Below are 19,583 nucleotides of genomic sequence, written 5' to 3'. Positions count from 1 at the left end.
GGATGATATTTTTATTATTATAGGATTTTGTGGAACTTCTGATAGGTCGGAAATTAGTGCTGGGGGGTTTACCAAGTGGGAAATTCAGGTAAAAAAGAGAGAAGAAAGAAGTCTGATCTTGCTGGGATTTCTATCTAAGCATTTCATAAAGATCTTGTGTCTTAAACTGTTCTCCTCCCGGTAAAAATTTTGGAAATAAAAAGACCTTGGCCAATCTTCCAAAACACACATTCATTGTCAGTTTGCCATAAAACTAATTGCAGTTTGGGACTAAAAATGATAACATTGTGCATTTCAGAGGTCAAACTTAGATCCATGAATTCAAAAAATAATTTGAAATCACGCAGATATTCTCTATTTTGCATATAGCGAGATGTTCTAATGAAACACGAGTCACTGAAAGTAAAGGCAAGCCAGTGCATTACTCTGACAACTCATCAAGTCAGCCTATCAAGTCTTAAAAATGGTTTTATGATCTCTGATAACCACTAGGACCAGTAAAAACATTTCCTTAATTATTTTCTTCTTCAGTGTTTCCCTCTCTTTAAAAGAACAAGATACCAAAGTGGTACACCACTCCAGGAAAGGAAAGAGAAAGTGGTTTATTTTAGTTGTATTTAACACACAATTAAGAATATTAAGACATTATTGTGGTTATTTATGCACCAAATGTGGCAAATTAATCACTATACAAATTCAACTAATTGAAAAAACTAAATGAAAACTTCTGGTTTTGGTTTTTTTTTTTCTACAGCTTTTTTCCTTTCCTGTAATTCTTCTTGGTTTTCCACCTTATAAATAATTCTAAGTATCCCAAGGAAAAATATGGGTTTTCTTCACAACTTTACAAAGTGAAAGGAGATTTTTAAAAGTTATAAAGCACTACCATGTGGAGTCTAATTTACTTGTTTGCCACTCTTAAAGGGAAAAATATGCAAATAAAACACTTAGTCTGTGAAGCTAGCAAACAACCATGAGGAAACTTCAGCTCTTTGCAACAAGAGGTCCAATAAAACTAAGGTTACAAAAAAAAAAAAAAAAAAAGGAAAAAAGAATGTAAAATAGTGAGACAAGTCATCTGGAATATTTAGTATTTTCTCCTCTGTAAGAATAGTCACTTAGAAAAAAATATATAAGTATATATTCAAAATGTCTGGCAAGATTTGAAGATATAAACTTCCTCAGAGCCTGCACATGAACCTCAATCACAGAATTTTTCCCCCAACATTAATTCTGTACTGATCACTTCACTTTGGAAACACATTTTTCCCCTGGTACTTTTAAGTAATTTGTTCCCAGATTTCAGGAAAATTAACAAACCAGAAGTTTCTGCCAGAAACTGAGTCACTAAACTGGCCTTACTGTTACTGGGCAGACATACAAAGACTATTCTTTATGCAAATACATGTACCAAACCACACATATACCTGTATCCATTCCTCAGTATTATATCACAGTGTACAGGGCCAACCTGGGGATTGTATGGAGGACTTGAGAGGTTATTCCTTCTCACACATCTCTATATTATTGATCAATGAGAAATATAAATTAACACAACATCATCTCCCACCCTTCCGCTGCATGATTAGACAAAAATTAGCTGTTTCTTTTAAAAGCTTACATATTTCAAAGGTATTTACATGTGGAGGAAGATTAAAACTTTTATTAAATCCACAAATAAGAAAAATACAAGTGCTAAAGGGTTCTTTGTTACATTTCTGAGTAAAAGGCTGCACTCCAGATAAATCAAAACCCATTTAAATGTACTAAAAGGATAATTTTACCTAAAAATCACCATGCAAAATAAAGCTATCAGGAAAAATGGGGTGCTCTGACAGAATACTCACTATGCATTCATTTACAAGACCTTTGGGGAGTAGCAAAGAAAGCGAGGAGAAATAGGAATCAAAACCAAGGGTCAGGTCTAAAGAGGAAACGTAATGCTAGGTTTTCCAAATAAACATATCATGTTATATCATGTTTTTGAAATTACAATTTATTCTTCTCAAGTCCCAATTCCTAGTCATATACATTTCAAGATCCACCATTTCTAGGTTACTCCCCACAAAACATTAAATTAGGAAGGGAATTAAAGTCTACAAAGGAGAATAAGGAGTTGTTTTATATTCACAGCGAGCAGGTTCTCTTCTAATTCCACCACTTCTAAAAACTGCAGTTAAAGTGATGATTACAGTATGTGCAAACGTATCTGAAACACCTTTGAACTGGCATCTGCAGATGCTATCAATGAGCAGTTTTGACAATTCATGTAAGGAATATTTGCACATGCAGAAATTTTCCTGTTAGATTTCAGTGCCTTTTATCATCTTACTCAGACAGTATACACTGTTACACATGGTCAGGATAAGGGGAAAACAGTTCATGGAGTTTCAATGTCATTAAGTTCCGCATGGATTTTCAAGGCACTACTCCCTTTAAGGTGACTCACACCAAAATGGCTCAGTCTGGGAAAGAAGACTTTACACTCAGACTTGAACAGCAGCAGTCTTCTGAAAACAGACCAAAAGTATCTACCATGATGGTGTGGTCTAATCTGGTGGAACATAAACCTAGACCACCTGCCAAAAACTGCACCAGAAGCAAACTCTACATCCTTCCTTCTTCCCAGATCTAGGGTACCTATAGGGGAATGCCAGACATTGCCCCTCTTTTTCACCCTACCTGATCAGACTCTATCCCAATGTTGCATGGCGCAGTACCCACTCCCTGACACCTTCTCATCCCCAGTTCTGGAGTTATTTTGGGATTATATGCCTGGACAAGATAGGAGATTCCATTTCATTTCAAGAGACAAGTCAGCCATCCCAATGGTCTCTGTTCAGGGAACACAATGACAATGAGAGCAAACCATTTATAAACAATAAGGATCTAGTGCACAGCGGAAGATGAGGAAGCTCAGTAGGCTTCCTTCCTTTACTTGAAGAAGTATTCCAGGAGCCCATGATCTTTATCTCCTTTTTAAATGTAGTTTTTAGTCAGTATTTATGATCTTCCTCATAGGAGTAATAAATTTCATTAATTTTTTTCTTTTTTGCCTGAAGTTTCAGGAGTGTTGTCCATGGATAGTTCACAGAGTAAAGTGGCTTGTTAATTGCACTTTTTTCTCTATTTACAGACATCAGCTTTTCTGCTTTTGATAGTTAAACTAGATTCACTTGTCAAGGTTCAGACTCTTATTTTCTGCATAGCTCATTATGATATTTTCGACCAAACACTTCTTTATGACCTCAAGTCTCATTAGTATTGTTAGAGCTTTGTGATATGCAGATAAAGTACCTCCATACAAACTCCAATACTACAAAATGGTTGAAACTAAGTTAACACTGGAGAATTCCCCAATCAATCAATTAATTCCTGTTCTTTTCTAGAGACATATGATGGCCAATTCAGACAACAGTTCTATTCTTTCCACCATTATTCTGAAATTTATGACAAATTATAGCTGGCTCCTTCAATGTAGCACTAAATCTGCATTATATGGGAAAAACTGTTGTTTAAACATGTCTTAAAATGGCTTTTGGTGGTCTCTTTGCAAACACATGCTTCTTCTTCCCAACACCCCCCACGGTAATGTTATCTCAGGAATGTCCTGGGAAGGTGTCCTGGGAAGGTATCCTGAGGTGTTTCCCATTGGCCTTTGTTAACCCCTTCCTGTGATTGGGTGTTCCTGTAAGCCCCTTGAGACTTCTAATTGGTTACTTTGTGAATCCTCCTAAACCCTATAAATGTAGCATCCCCAACAATAAACGCTCTCTTGCCTCCTCTCCACGCCCGGTGTCCTGTCTCTGTGCCGGCCATGGGGCCACGTGCGGGGAGGGAGGGGAGGGCACCTCTCCCCTCCAGGCTCAGGGCCAGAAGAGACCCCTGAAGAAACCCCTGGAGTTCCCTTTCCCCATCCTTCAAGGTGTTGGAATGGTTCTTCAGATGGAAATGGAACTAGAACTGGGCCGCCCCACACCGTGGGTGGGGAAAGGGATCCAGACTTCAATTCTTTTGTCTCCTCCTCTACACATTCATGGTTGCCATGGCTCTATGTCATGAAGATCTGCTCGAAGTCCAGTGATGTATTTCACAAAACCAACATGTTACTCTTAAATTTCACATAGCACCACGTAGTTTATATGATTATGTCCCAAATGTGCATGGACGTAGTGGAGACTACATCGTAGAAAACTAAACTTACTAAAATATTACAAAAATCCAGATAGTAAAAGAAAAGTTAACTGGTCTAGTTAAATAAACAAGTTAACTTGAAGACTGTCTGGAGGACAATATACCTTAAAGGAGTCAGAGTCACAGATGATGAGCAGGGTAACAATGAAGATTTCATGGGCAAGGCAAACTGACATGAGAATTTTTGAGTACTTTTTCCAAGCTAAGTTTTCCAAAAACATCTGTAATGGTAGCATGCACAGAGCATCTCATTTATTTTACAGCAACAGCTCAAGCATACCAGTTGCTACACTTGAACTGTACTCAACATCCCAGAGGTGACAGGAAGAAAAACCACTTTTACTTTTTAATGTACAGGTGCATTCTGTTTGTTTATACCTATATATTTGATTCCTCTAGTTCCTTACTTCATTGTGCTTTTGCTCTAGCTAATCTTACATTATTAACTAAAACATTGCATCTCAAACCTACATTTGTATGCGACTAGCGCTCCTTCCCAACATTCTTGTTCAGAAGCCTTCAAGCTTGTGGCACAGTATGTTTTCTATAATCCCATTTCTTTTTTAATCACATGCAACCCCTTTTTTGTATTCTATTGATGTTAAAAAGAATGAATGCAGCCCTTGCGCTATTAAAAACAAAAAGCTTCTTACTTTCAGGAATGCATTGGCAAGACTCCACAAGAACAAGATTTAACTTTTGAGCATGGCAGTGGGCATACAAGGCTAATGGGTGGTCCTTAAAAAAAAAGAAGAAAAGAAAAACCTCTATAATTCATTCAATAGTACATTAATATTATCTTTTACCTTGTGGTCAATTAAATTCTTGCAAATCACTCAAGTGCAAGTCAAAATACATATGAGAAAATATGGAAGTGTCATTTTGCTTTTACAAATTGTCATTTAAATCTCTATGAGTTTTGCTAATCTGTGATTGTGTCTTCTGATTCATCAGCCAAACCTGAAATTAATTTGTTTTGCCTGTATGTGAGAAAGGATTCACAAAAACATGTTATAATGAGTCAGTCTACTGTAAGTCAGTCAAACCAGTTGTGCTCTTTGATGAAGGAATTATAATAATTTTCCTCAAATAATCTAAATCCAGATCAGTTGTACTAAAAGTGTCTTGGTTAATTTTCCAACTAAATAGAAAGACACAAACTTTCCAGGGAGTTTCTTTAGTAGTCTTTTTTCTGTATCTATAAACCTTGCTTTGTTCCACCTTGTGAATGATGTCACCCCTTCATTTAGATGACTTAATATGCTGCTTAACTTGCCCTGTAGTCCAAGAACAGCTATGGGAATAACATTGTTCTGTAGCTACTTCCCCATTTGAAAAACCTCTTAAAGCTGTTATCCATCTGCATTTCGCTCATCGTGTGTGAAACATCTATACAGAAAACAGTAAGCTCTCTGTTTCTTACAGCTATATGCCAGACTACAAACCAATTTATACTCCAGCAGAATTAACCCCTCCTTTTATTTCTCCTTCTCTCTGTTTGTTGTTTAGGTTTTTTGTTTGGTTTAGTTTGGTTGGGTTTTTTTTTGGGTTGGGATTTTTTTTTGGTTGGTTGTTTTGGGGGGGGATTTTTTTAGTTTTTTAAATCACAAGCTGTAAAAAACAATTTGGTGTGATAGCTTGAAAGAATCCTCCATCTTTATCTCCTAGATGTCTAGACGGAGAACTACACTTTTTTTTAAAATTACTGACTTGATCAGTCACAAGTATCTAACTATTTATTCTTTGAAGATGATTGGTGAAATTATCAGCATTGAAGGTTATATACCAGTTTCTAAAAAAAAAAAAATAATTACAAGTGTGGGGGTTTATTTTAGTTCTAATTATCTCCAGTCTCATTTCTTATAATTCGTGAACAAGTCTAAGAAACTTAAGGCAAGGGAGAATGTTTTCCCAAATTCAGTGCCTCAACACCATTGCAGGTTTCCCCCACAATATAAACTGGATTTAATTTGCCTTGTAACAAAGTAGATTTTTATCTCTAATTATAGTCACTTCCATTTGGCGTTCTTTTTTTTTAAGATGTCCCTCTGATACTGTGTTAAACACTGTCTCAGAAATAGAATATGGGAATTCCAAGGGAAGAACTATTACTGTGCAGACTAACAGCCTAGTGACAGTCAGAGAAAACCAGCTACACAGGACATTTAGTACCAGTTTGAACTAAATGCCAGTTACTAGCAAAGGAATAAGGTTGTTTTGACAGAGAAATAGGGAACCAGAAGCTGCTAGTATTGTCCTCCTATTATTACATTCTAGAATCTGGGTCCTGATTTTCTCACATATTTGAGTGGTACAAAGAGAAGAAGCTAAACTGCTAAATGAAATCTGATCACAAATATCTCAGCATGGGGTAAACAGTTGGTTCAGTGCATTCTTCTCACAACTCACTGTGCTCTCACTGTAGGAAGCTACAGAAGCCACAGAAAGTATGATACATATAGCTGCACTGTACCATACTGCAGGTGATTTCAGAATGAAACCAGCATTCCTCTCAGGCTAAGGCAGCCTATACGTACTCATAGACCTGTTCACTCTAATTCTCAAATAATTAAGAAGTTCTAATGATCTAGAGCAAGAAAATGTAATCCTAGTAGCAGGAGGGTCTAAAACTTACACACTATTTTAATGAAGAAGTAGTGTGAAACTTCAATAAGACATTTGTCCTTTCAAAGTGAGATACAAAATATTAAGCCAAATTAATTAAAGCTAGTACTGAAGAACTCCTTCAATTGCTTAAATAAATCTCTCTCAGAAAAGCTCCAACATACCCAAAGAAGCAAGGAAACTTCTGATGAAGGTGTCATAGGAGGTAAATTGACTGAAGACTAATCAGAGCAAAGCCTTTAAAAAAATACAGCAAGGTGAAAGAAACAGATTATGCAAATGCAAGTGCAAAATTAAACTTTTTGTCTGAGCCAAGAAGCACATATTCCAACATTTGGAACTTTGCCAATTAAATTTCAGGTAAAAAGTCATATTTCTCCCAAAGACAGCTAAAATACCTTCAGCAAATCCAATCTGGTAATCTGATTTGACAAACCCTATTATCTACAGAACACCCACTGCCATTAATAGCTCCATTCATTTGAAATCACTTTGTATAACTGAAAAATGTGTAAAATTAAGAATGACACCTGTTTAATTGTACCAAAAAATATGCATAACAACTTATATTGACTTAATTTTCAATTATATTCAAACATGCCTACAATCAAATCTCATAGTATTAATATACACCCTGTACAGCACACAAGACTGTTTATAAAACAGAATATGAAAGTATAAAAATATAATTTCTAAAACAAATAAATACACTAATAACTTAAATACTAGGCTTTGTCACTACAATGGAAATAAATGCCAACACTGAGAAACTTCCAGAGAGATGACTAAAATACTTAGATTGTAATTTTATAGCACAGTATTTTGAATGGCTATATCACTGAGTAACAGAAAATCTAATTGTTCTCAAAACCAAATCTAATTGCTCTTGAAACCAAATACGAAAAAACCTCTGTCTTCATGTCCTTGAAACCATTTGCTTCATGCAGCTCTCTGTACCCACTACCTCAGCTGCAAGAAGGCTCTGGACAAAACCCCTGTGAAGGTACCAGAGAGAAAGCTAACTGTACTCTGTCTTGAAGTAAGAGAGGAAAGGTGTCTTAAGACTCAGAAAGAAGGAAGGAATGCTCCAAAAGAATAGATAGACTAACGTTACCACCCCGAAGAATTAATGCTATTTTCCTCACTAGTGAATACAACAGCAACACCCATTTCTCTCTTTTGACTTCCCTTGCTCCTGATGAGATGGTATAGAAGGGAATAAAATGAAGGTGTATAGGCAAAATAAAACACTGTTTTGCATTCTCTCATATAAGTGAAGTGGCAAAAGGGATTTTATGAGATCATTCTCTCACAGCTCATATTTTAGATGGCAGTCATACAGTACAGGTATTTAAAGGACAATAGTAATTGTCCAAGGTTGCTAGGTTTGGCTCAAGATCTGAGCCGTTTGCTCCCTGACGTGCAGGATTGAGAGAACATATAGAATCTTGGCACCTGCTGTTAGCGGCTACTTTAGGGAATTCGAAATTTAATTAACCTTCATAGTAATCCATATGTTATTGTAATTTCAGAAAGACCACGTAGAAAACTTAACATTTCTACATTCCTTACCTTTCTAGTTGCTAATACCTGGACAATGGATGCCAGGTAAAAAAAACAAGTGCCACACTTTCATGTAGTTAGTTGTTCGAAGACGTTTTACAACATAAGCAATTTGTTTGTGGTGAATTGGGAAGAATCCCATGACTAGCATGTTTGCTCTTTTCTTAAAGCATAAGGCCACGCTGCTGCTGACAGCAAAACTCTCTAGAATTGCAAGGCCATCCAGTACTCTGACAGTACTGTGAGCTGAAGTTCCCTGAGGCTCCACAAACCTGCTAAAGAGATGCTATTTCATGGGTGATTCAGTATGCCTGTAGTTAATGCTTCCAGAGTCTCAGAAAATGTTTTGAAGCACCTCTGCCTGCATAAGTGCTTTATAAAACTAGTAATTTACGAGCAAAATGGGGAAAAAAGTAGAAACGTAGGGTGGCATATGGCCAGACTTTTGACTTAATTTCACCACAGGTTGCTTTTTATTTACAAGCAGCTAATCCCCTCTCAAACTACACAATAGAGCAGCCATTGGCAAAGGCTGGCAGATAAAATTGGCATGCCTCTGTATTGTTCTTGCTAATCTGAACCATTAACCGAAGGGTGAGAAGGCTAGTTTTGTCATTTAAACAGGCTTAAATCCTTTCTCCAAATGAGCTTTTGTCTACATAGAAGAATTCATCCAGGAAATTTAAGGGGTTTCTGTTAGTGTTGCATTCTCAAGTTGACTAGTGTACAGGAATACCAACCTGTTTATTTGGCCTTCATACTGTAAATACAAGAATTATTTCCAGCTGTCAAAACCAAAAGGGGTTCAACTTGATTAAATTATTTCTCAGAGGTGAAACAGGATGAGATTATAAAGCGCTAAGAAGCAACTATTTGAAATCCTGGACTGCACCTGTGCAACCAAATCTCCATTTATACAGGTGCTTTTCAAATTGGATTTGAACCTTTAAATTCCCTGATTCATCCACTGAAAAACCACAGAAGCTCAAATAACTAATGAAATTCAGAGACAGAAAGGCTTAAAATGGTTTCAAGCTGTGAAGTAAGGCCTAAGACTAACTATGTTCTTTGATTCATTGTTGATGTGACATATCAAGCATAAACATAAGTTGCACAATTCAAATGCCAGAGGTCATAGTGTAGCCAGTAGCTAAGCAATTATTTTTTCTTTAGCACAGGAGAGGTCATCGCCTGGCCCATAAGCACAACACATAGCCAAAAATCCAGGGAAAAGAAGGTACTGGCTAGCATGATCTGGGGTTTTTTTTGCTTTTTACCTGGCACATCTTGCACAGATATTCAATGTGACCTTTGCTTGAGGCTCAGCCGTATGAGCACTTCGAGTCTGATTGAATTTGTTCCCAGAAGATATCACACTTGTTACTCCTTCCATTCTGAGATCATCAAGATCCTCTGCAACAAGACAGAACAATGGGATGAACACATGATTAAATTTTGTAGCTCAAATAAAGGAGCTTCACCTGTAGAATCACCAAAAAATGGAACTGCTAAGAAGTCAGGAAGAAAATACACACAGTTACTTGCATATTAATAGGAAATGACATTTGAGAGTATTTTTATATTATCACCCTGTTACAAGGAGTTCCCTGAAAAATATTCAGTATTATTTTCACTTCAAACAGTGCTGCATATTTTTTTCAATATTTATTTGTCTGATTCATTTCTTAAAAATCTGTCATGAAGAGATGCTGTCAAATAGCTCCATTTGACAAAGGACATATTGAAGACAAAAATATTTTTTTTGAGTGTATGCTCCTCCTCTGTTGTTTTTTCATCAACTATTCACTTAGCAATGAAAAAACATTCTTAAAATAAAAGTGCTCTGCTAGACCCAGAAAATGTGAAATGGACACACATTGAAAGAGACCAAAATGTTCATACTTAAATCCTCCATATAGCTGTAATATTGGCAACTCATAATAACAACTGGATTTTCTACTACTGTAAAATCATTCCCATTTTGCAGGAAGAGAGCTGAGGCTCTCAGAGAATTTTTTTCCCAAGATGACACCGAAATAGTGTAGGTCAGACTGTAAATGATAATCTGTATCTCTTCTGCTAACACAAAATAGGCAAGTTCTCTATTTCTAATGTATTCAAAAAGCCCAATTTTCAGTTGTTTATAACTTGATTAGGGTCTAGCTGAAGGGTAATCAAGCAAAACACTGACTAGCTGCTGCTATTAAATGACCACGTACTGACTGATGCATGTGGCTTACGGTATACAGTATGTGATCATCTAATTAAAATGTCTTTCAAATAATGTATGCATACACATGTATTTTCATATATTTCATTTTACAAAAGAAACCTGATGTTAATGGATCTGAGTAAAGCAGAAAATACAAAAAGGCAGATTTTAAATACCAACATCAGATACGTAAAAGTCATAGAGAATTTAAAATCAGAAGAGGTACCATTCAATTAGAATTTAAAATATAGAGGTAATCATTATAGACACACAGTGGAGTACCAAGCTCCTTTTCATACACAAAAGAATGAGATACAACCCCCCGAATCTTTACCTGAAATATTTTTGGTTGTCCTATGTAGCTCCTAAAGCTACTCTCACTGCTGTACTTTGAACTCAGGGCAGTATGGTCAGATTGCCGGGACTCCACCATGTTAAACAACACTCTAGGGAGACATCTATTTTAATAAGCAACATTCAGTAACAGCTAGCCTAAACATAAATGAAAGTTTTGTGACTAAAGTCCTTGAACTACATTTTCTTCTCTGTAATGTTTTATTTTACTGCTTCAGAAAACTGTCTTTCCACTCCCCTCTCCCTCCTCTAGGTAATTTGTTGCCTTGATATAAATTGACCACTGCAATGAAGTTCCTGGCATCATTTTGCACTGTTTCAACAGCTTTTCCTTTAAATTTCATATATGGTTAATACACAAACTAATTCAAAGGACCTGGAAAGTTATATGACAAAGAACTATGAAATCAATCATCTATGAGTCATTTCAGAAAAGGTATTACATATTTGGAACACATTATGTATTAAAATAAATACAGTTTAATTGTGCTTTAAAGAGGTGTGAAAAGTTCCATATTTCTTAGCAGATGTAAACCACTGTATGGATTACAGTTTAAAAGAAATTGAAGCATATGCCTCAGGTTTTTCTCCCCCTAAACAGATGTGATTTCTTTAAATGAGGTTTTCAACTGTTCCCTGCTTGATTAACTTTTGGCTTTCTGATGACTGTTTCAACAGAGCAAGGATATAGGCTGCCCTCCATCATTCCTTTTACATTTGAATTTGTATAACTAAACCATACCTTTTTTCATTTTTAGTCAACTACCATCATTTTTCTGTCAAGAAACCTTGTGCAAGAAATGTGGATTCAAGAGTTGCCTATAGTTGTAGCTAACAGGCAAGTAGGACGAATAGTACACAGTATTGATTTAGACAATTGCTGTTTGACAAATAGCAGTATTTGCATACAAAAATGCAGATTTAAAATATCAGAAAGGTACATCATATACAATTGATAATTTTTCTCAAGGAAATTTCATTGATCTAATTCCGCATTGCATGGAATTTGTCAAATTGGCAAAAAGCTGTTAGTATTACAACTAGACAGAGAGGTATAACCTCATCTTCCAAATCTAAAGAATAACTGCAGCATTTGATTTAACTTGGATTACTGCACCTCCACATCAGTATTGAATGATTTCAGTTTCTTCTCAATGCCTCAAATTTAGACTGCAGATATTCCACTTTCTTCTCAGTAAAGCAGCTGGGCTTTGAGAAGCTGCCTGGTTTGCAATACCCACAAATTTGGATGGGGATTTTTGAGTGGTAAGCAAGTTTATATGCCATCTGGCAATCTTCCTGATTGACCGCATTAATTAAATGGCCCTTAATTAAAAAAAAACCAAAACAAACCCAAAAATTAATAGCAAAAAAACAATAAACCATACAGTAACTTTAGTACTAAACTCTGTGTGTATGTGTTGTTCAATAGTTCACGTGTGCTTTGTAGAACAATATTTGAACATAAATAAGAATGTTATTAAAATAAATACAAGCAACGAGTGCAATAATGCATTCTAAGAATTAAAAAAAAAAAGGTTTCCAAAGGTTCAGATGTTTCTATGTAACATCGAAAAGAACCAGTCTTAGCAAAAAAAAGGGTTTCTTTGAAAAGTCAATTCAGTTACAGGTTCGGGACACTGAATCTTTTCTCTTTCTTTGTATTCTCTGCTAGACCAACTAGTGAGGATACAGCTGAGTGGTTCAGTGATTTTATTGAGCAGCAGTGAGGTAATTCACTGAGAAAAGAGAGAAAGAAAAGCCAAGCTGATGACTGCTTATGTCATGGAAGACAAGAATACTGTGAAACTTCTCAAATCCTCAGAAAATTATTACCTATCTTTGTACAGAAATAGGCTGGAAGTTCACATAAATGAAACAATCTCACTTGTGCTAATAAAAGTTTGTTATTTTAATGCACGACTGTGCACTGTATTTCTTTGATTTAATGTTCATTCTCTGCTATTCTCTAAATGAATAGGGAATGTGAAGACTCCTATAGCAGCTTCTGTGGTTAAAAAAACCCCACCTACAAACCAAATGAAAAAAACTTACATTTTTCTCAAATCAGCAATTCTCCAAAATAAATTCACACAGCTGCAATCTTCATGCATTGCCATAACAACAATAGACAAAAATACTTTAAAGTGAGATAAAGATCACAAGTATAATATAGCATAGCACAGAAACAGATGTTTTCTATATCAATAATAACACTGCACTAAGCTGAATTCTTTATGATTTTTTTATAGACAAGTGTCATTAAAAATTTTATTTCAACTAAACAAGAATATAGCTCAGTAACAAGGTAATGTTTTTAAAATAGAATGTTGTTCACAATTATTTACTTCTTTTCTATCCGAGAAGGAAGGGAGAGGGGAAGGGAAAGGGGCACTAGCACCAAGTATTCTAGAAACAATGTAAGATTGCTTAATGTCTTGGGATGACAGGCTGTGGAAACATCTTACAAACATTTACAAGACTCGGACACCATTCACTTTAAGGATACAGTTTTTCTTCTGCAAAACTCCTATAAAATACAATGAAAGTTTAGTTGTATAGAAGGCTCACATAATTAGGTCATGTGTTACATTTCCTTCTATGATCCAGTCACTTTTGTCTCCTTCCTCCTTTATAAAACGCAGTAATTTCCCAAGAGTACTTCAAGATGCATAAGGTGCAAAGCTGGAAAAGTCTATGACAACTCAGTTTGTCTGTTCTAACACTAAGAAAAGCACGAGATGCTTTCATGTAAGAACAAAAATTCAGATAATGAATTCTGACTTGTGTTCTTGCAGGTCACCAGGCAATTCTGATGCATCAGGAAAATAATGCCTCTTCCTTTGAAGCAATGAATTTCTTGAGGTAGTGTTCTTACATCATTGCCGTACTCCGTGTACATAGCATTGATTTGTAAAGGTCTGTTGACTGACACACAGACTCTTAATATGCTCTACTACTCTCATTAAAAAGAAAAAAAAACACAAACCAAAACCAAACAAAAAAACACCAGCCAAGCAACCAACCAACCAATTACAAACCAAACATAGATTCAACCCCAAAAAATCAAGGCAACAAACCCTACTGCTCATAGCAGTTCTGCTTGTGTTCCAGGAATCTCAGCTGCTTTATATGTCATACTTTTATGCATCTTAAAATATTAACCAATCCTTTCTGGTTTAGATAAATTATATTGCCAATATCAAGAGAGTCCAGTAAAAAACCCACATTAATTACAAAAGAAATGTTGAGACAAGCAGGAATTAGGCTTCCAGACAAGGAAGAACCATTAGCCTAGAACACCTGATGCTCCACTCCTGAAAAGAATACTTTAAATATTTGCTTCAACAGATGCAAAACTGGAGCTAGCTTCTGCAGGAAGCTAGCTACAGGACATCTCATTTTGTTTATTCAGTGTCATAGAGTACACAGTGCTACATGTTCTAATATGTCTTCCTATTAACATCTTCAAATACCAGACTTTGGACCAGTTTAGAACTATGCCATAGATTTTTGATACAAATATCACTCTAAGTAAATCCAGAGACTTTCACTCCTTAGAGGTATTTTAGATTTCTGAACACAACGTTTGGAAGCCATTTAACTTGAGAAGCATCTCAAGTTGACAATTAATTCCCTAAATGTGCTTTCACTGATGGACTCACGCAAAACCAATTGAAATATGATGCCACTAAGTATCTGAGTTTGCATGTCCACCTTTACTTGTATCATTTGTCAGAGGATAATCCCACTCCACAGTCTAAAACCCACAAAATCAACACAGGAGTAGGGAAAGCATCACTGTTTGCAGACCCTGAAACATGAATCTCTGATTAGAGTTCTCACTTTTAATCAGCATGAGAGGAATAAGAGTGAGAGGAATCTTCCTTCAGTTTCTCCTTCTTCCTCTTTTAAGCTGGGACTGGAATTAACATAGGAGGTCTTTTCTGATGAAGATGTTCTAGTTTCATTAGAGTACACTTCAGTATCTTAGAAAACTACACTAAGCCCACAGGGCTCCTGCTTATTCTCCTTTTTCCCACTAGGTGTGATAATTGTTTATGATTGAAACCAAATAACTAGCAAGCAAGACTGATGAAACACTGACTTAGGGGTTGAGAGCATCTCTAAGATGCAGTGTGGGGGCTTTGGAGCTTTGCTCCAAATCGGACTAACCATTGACTGAATGTAACATTACAGTCTCATATTATTTAAATGAGAAAGTTCATAACCACAGTTGGAAAGAACTGGCATCATGTCCTCTTATCATTCCCTACTGGTAATATAGGACAAATGATCTAAAATTGCCAAATAACTACTGCTCATCGACTAGTTCAGCAACAATAACTGACTATATAAGCATTGTTGCTTCATATCAGTAGCAGTTTCAAACTCACCAATCTAAACTATTAACTAGGTGGTTTCACTCAGTGTTAAAGAAATCATTCAGAAACTTTATCTTTACAATAACAGAAATCTAGTATTGATTGGATATTACTTCTACATTTCCAATAAAATGAAATTTAGAATATTTCACTTGTTACATCACATTCTATAATGCATTACTGCAACTGCCATAATTGTACAACAGTACTTTCATTGTAATAATACAGAACCTCAAAAAGGTGATCATGAGAAAATACACAAAACCACCTCAAAATCTGGACTTCAGAAGGCATCTAAAGGAACGTCTTTTAATGTTTTTCCTCAGTAAGTTTTTTCTTTTTTTTTTTTTTTGCACTTTAGCTTTAAGTAAAACATCTTTTAGAATTAAAAGCAAATTTTGAACAGTATTTCTAATCAGCTCCAATTCCAATGTCATTCATTCATGCAACCGCTACATTTATTTGAATGTGTAATTCAAACCACAGTCCAACTCTGCATTCTTAAAGAAAACCACCAAAAAAGCTTTGTCATAACAATAGAATTTAAATCAGTAAGTTTTTTTTCAGTCATAGCAAAAATATCAAAGCATTCAAAAAAAATGTGTATTTAAAAGGCTTCAGTTTGGTGGTGTTTTTCTTTTTTAACAAAGAAGAGATAGAGTAATATTTTTCAAGTGTATTTGGTTAACATAGTACAGATGTTCCTGACAATATATATCTTAAATATTGAATTTCACATTACATTATTGCTTACATTTTTCTTATTTATATATATTTTTAATCAAACCAATAATTTGCATTCTGTTCATATGAAGTTTTACAAAAATTATCTAAGATGAATAATAATTCATTAATTCAGTATACCTCACTAAACACAGAGCAACTACAGTGCACTTTCAGCCAGTCAGAGAGGATATTAAACAATTTTTGCACTGAGAGGCACATTCATATTTCTTTGCATTCACTCAGTTTACTCTACTAGCCCTTGGCTGGATTAATCCCAGCTAGCTTGTCAAGAGGCCGGCGGAAATTCATACGCCTTTTACTAAAATGAAAGTTGAGGCAAAGCATAAAAGTTACAAATAATTTTATGCCAAACACTTCCAGTAACACTGAAACATCCAACAGTTTACTTTTAAAAATATATATCACATCAAGAATTCCTACAGTGTAAATATCTCTATACCCAACTTCTTTTTCTTTTAATTAAAAAGATCAAATTCCAAATATAGTCAAACACTTTACTTGTCCTTCAGAGAATTTTCCTCATGAAGGAAGAAATACACTAAGTAAGAAGTAAGATGCTTAAACAGTTTAAATTTTCTACTGATAAACTAGAATATCTCCCACTTTAAAAAGTGCTTTTCAGTCAAGCATTCTACCTAAATACACCTGGCTACAGACCAAGCAGTTGTGCCAGAAAAGTTTCAGTTAATTTAGGGACTCATATATGAGTGATTTCAGACTGGACAATTTGGGCAAGCAGGGAGAAAGCAAAAAATCTCTAAGCTCTCTGTGTGCACAGGAACATTTAGCAACACATACTTCATATGTTGTATGTGAAAGTCAGTACTGAGCTCTAGGTGCATTAAAGTCCTGACTGAGATAGTAACACATTAGTAATTCTATGATAATCACCAAAACTCTTAGACAAAAAGCTAGAAGAATCATACTGTCGATCTTTGCTATTGCTCTTCAAACTTCTACCTACTTGCAAAGGGACAACTGCCCTCCTTGCTACCTCTGCTAACTGTGTATCAAGGATGAGTACAACACGGCATCCAACAACTGAAGCTCTGCCACTTCTTCCAGTTCCATCCCTCCATCAGCTTGCATCAACTCTGCTTTGCCCTGAGACAAGACCATCTGTTTTGTATCACTATCCCTGTTTTGGCCAGACACTGGGACATCTGGAAGACTGCACTGTCTGCACTCCGAGAAGCAGACACTGAGCTGGATACCATCAGCATACCAATGGCATCACAGCTGACAGTACATGCTCTTCCCCACTCATTGATTAAATTCATACCACTGACATCTTTTCAAAGAGGACAGAACAAAATTTTTAAATACAATTCTATCTCTCCAGTTGGTTTAAGCAGATAATCTAGCCATGATATGTCAAAAGCATTCCACACATCCAATAGATTAGTCAAGTAATAAAGTTTAAAATATACCACACAGTTTTCCATTATTTTTTTTTTTTACTAAAGAGAAGTTTAGATTACTGGAAAACATTAGCAGTTGGGGATATATAGGTGCTGTTTATTCTGTTAGATTGTTTTGTATAACCTGTGAGTTCAGTGCACTGTTGAGTTATGTTTGCTCATACTTTTGGTTTGAACAAGAGAAAATTAGGTTTTTGGGTTTGCTGCAATACAAGACAGAGAGCTGGCTGAAATGGAAAATAATCTAGTACATATAATACATTTGGTTGCTACGCTTCCACTGAATATTGCAGGACAAGATTATTGCCTAAATAATAAATCAGAGATTACAGCACATTACCTCATGTAATGTTAGCGCACACCTACTATCTTAAACATCATAGAGATACATTTGCTTTTAGCCAGCACTACTTTATCTTCTGGATATGAAGCACACATTTCTCTGGAAGACATGATTTCCGAAGTATAAAACCATTTTGTAAATAAATCAGAGAACGTTACTCAAAAATTCTGCTTTTTAAGATATAGTAAGGTCAATCATGACTCCACTGAATTCAAGCGCAATTTTCCATGATTCCACAGACTGAAAATTTATCTAAAGTACTGTAAATTTCTCTCTTTTGGGTTTTAGCTCCCTAGTATGAGAGCTTGAAACTCAGACAGATCATGAGACGTGTTTAACTTCGGAGTCTACAGCAGTGGAATAGAATGTGAACCATATCCCTAGCAGTCACTGCATGCCATCCTTTGCAAAGTATAAAAACTGCAGGCTAACCATTCAAAGCAGTTCAATCCACCAAGACTGAGGCAGAGATCCTGGAACGGAAAGCCAATTCAACATCAGATAGAAAATGTTCCCCAAAGACTTTGAAAAAAACAAGGGTGAGGGGAATACAAAACATTAGGAAGTACAATTGTCATATGCTGGATGGAGTCAGTAGAAAAGACTATATGGTATCACAGAAGATAAATTACTAATTCAGCATATTTTCCTTCTCAAAAAGAACCATCTGTACTAATTTCTTAGATTGCAGGTAGTTTGACTGATAGAAAACCTAAAAATGAAATAAGGACAAAGTGATAGTACAAACCATATCAACAGGAAGAACAGAGAAAATGAAAACAAAAAAAACCCCTAAATTGAAACTATCTTCAATAATACACAGAAGAGAAGATCTACTTCAAGCAAAAAGAAAACAGGTAGTATTGCTCCAAGAAGACAGTTAGGTCAACACAAAAAGGCCAAGTAATTTATGGTTTTCAGTCTTCAGGCAGACTAGCAAAGCTCACTGGCCCTGAAATACTATGAGTTCAAATGGTGGATGAATGAGGTCGAACTCCAAGCTGCTAACCAGTAGTCACTAAGGATGCAGCTCTGAAATCCCACAAGGATGCAGCTTATTCCCGATAAAGTCCCACTTATTTGTGTGCTCCTTCCCCTTCCTACCATTCCCAGTGATACCAGTGCTTGATTCTTATCTGACTTTGGTATAAGCACATATGAAAAATATTTTATTATTGCTGCATATTTTATTCATTCTGCATGTGGCTTGGTGAGCTGCACTAGCACACTGAGGGATCATACAAGCATTTAAAGGAAACACCAGCAGCATACAGTGAAGGAACAGAGTAGGAGGGAGGACCATTTTCTTTAAAAAAAGCAAGCTATCGTATTCATTTAGGTTCAGCCCTTCTCCCAGAGCCATACCCGAAGGGGTAAAAGCATTCGATATTTAAGTAATCCATGGACATGTTCTATGGAACTAAAGTACCAGAAGCAAAAAAAAAAACAAAGCTAATTGAATTATTAGAAATAAAAGTAAACAAGACATCATTTTACATTAATGGAATGATACCCCATCTGCAACTCGCCATTGCTGCTTTAAGGACCTTGAAATTTAGCGTAATTTTGCTTCTCTAAAGAGACAGAATAAAAGTTTTTCAAAATGGAGGTTATATCAGAATATTCAAGTATGTATTCAGAAAAGCATTCCTAATACATGACCAAAATATGATCTTTAATACTATGTGTTACTATATTAAAGATAGGATTTTCAATTTTTTTTTAGAAGTATTACATTT

The 19,583-nt window shown here is 35.7% G+C and overlaps 1 protein-coding gene across 7 annotated transcripts in view; it reads right to left on the bottom strand.

The window, feature by feature from the left end:
• Nucleotides 1–19,583, bottom strand: part of CUNH8orf34 (chromosome unknown C8orf34 homolog) — a 147,918-nt gene that overhangs the window by 44,255 nt on the left and 84,080 nt on the right. For all 7 annotated transcript variants that reach the window (XR_003526887.1, XR_003526888.1, XR_003526890.1 and 4 more), the window contains one exon: nt 9,660–9,795. Coding sequence is in view for 3 of the 7 variants with exons in the window: in XM_027638605.1 (XP_027494406.1) it covers nt 9,660–9,795 (136 nt within the window). In the remaining 4 variants the exon portion in view is untranslated. The remainder of the gene's footprint in view (nt 1–9,659; nt 9,796–19,583) is intronic.

Source organism: Corapipo altera, unplaced genomic scaffold (assembly GCF_003945725.1).
Source record: "Corapipo altera isolate COAL_440 unplaced genomic scaffold, ASM394572v1 49, whole genome shotgun sequence".
In the NCBI taxonomy this organism is placed as follows: domain Eukaryota; kingdom Metazoa; phylum Chordata; class Aves; order Passeriformes; family Pipridae; genus Corapipo; species Corapipo altera.
Note: the sequence above shows the minus strand (reverse complement) of the source record. Positions and strands in the feature narration are given on the sequence as shown.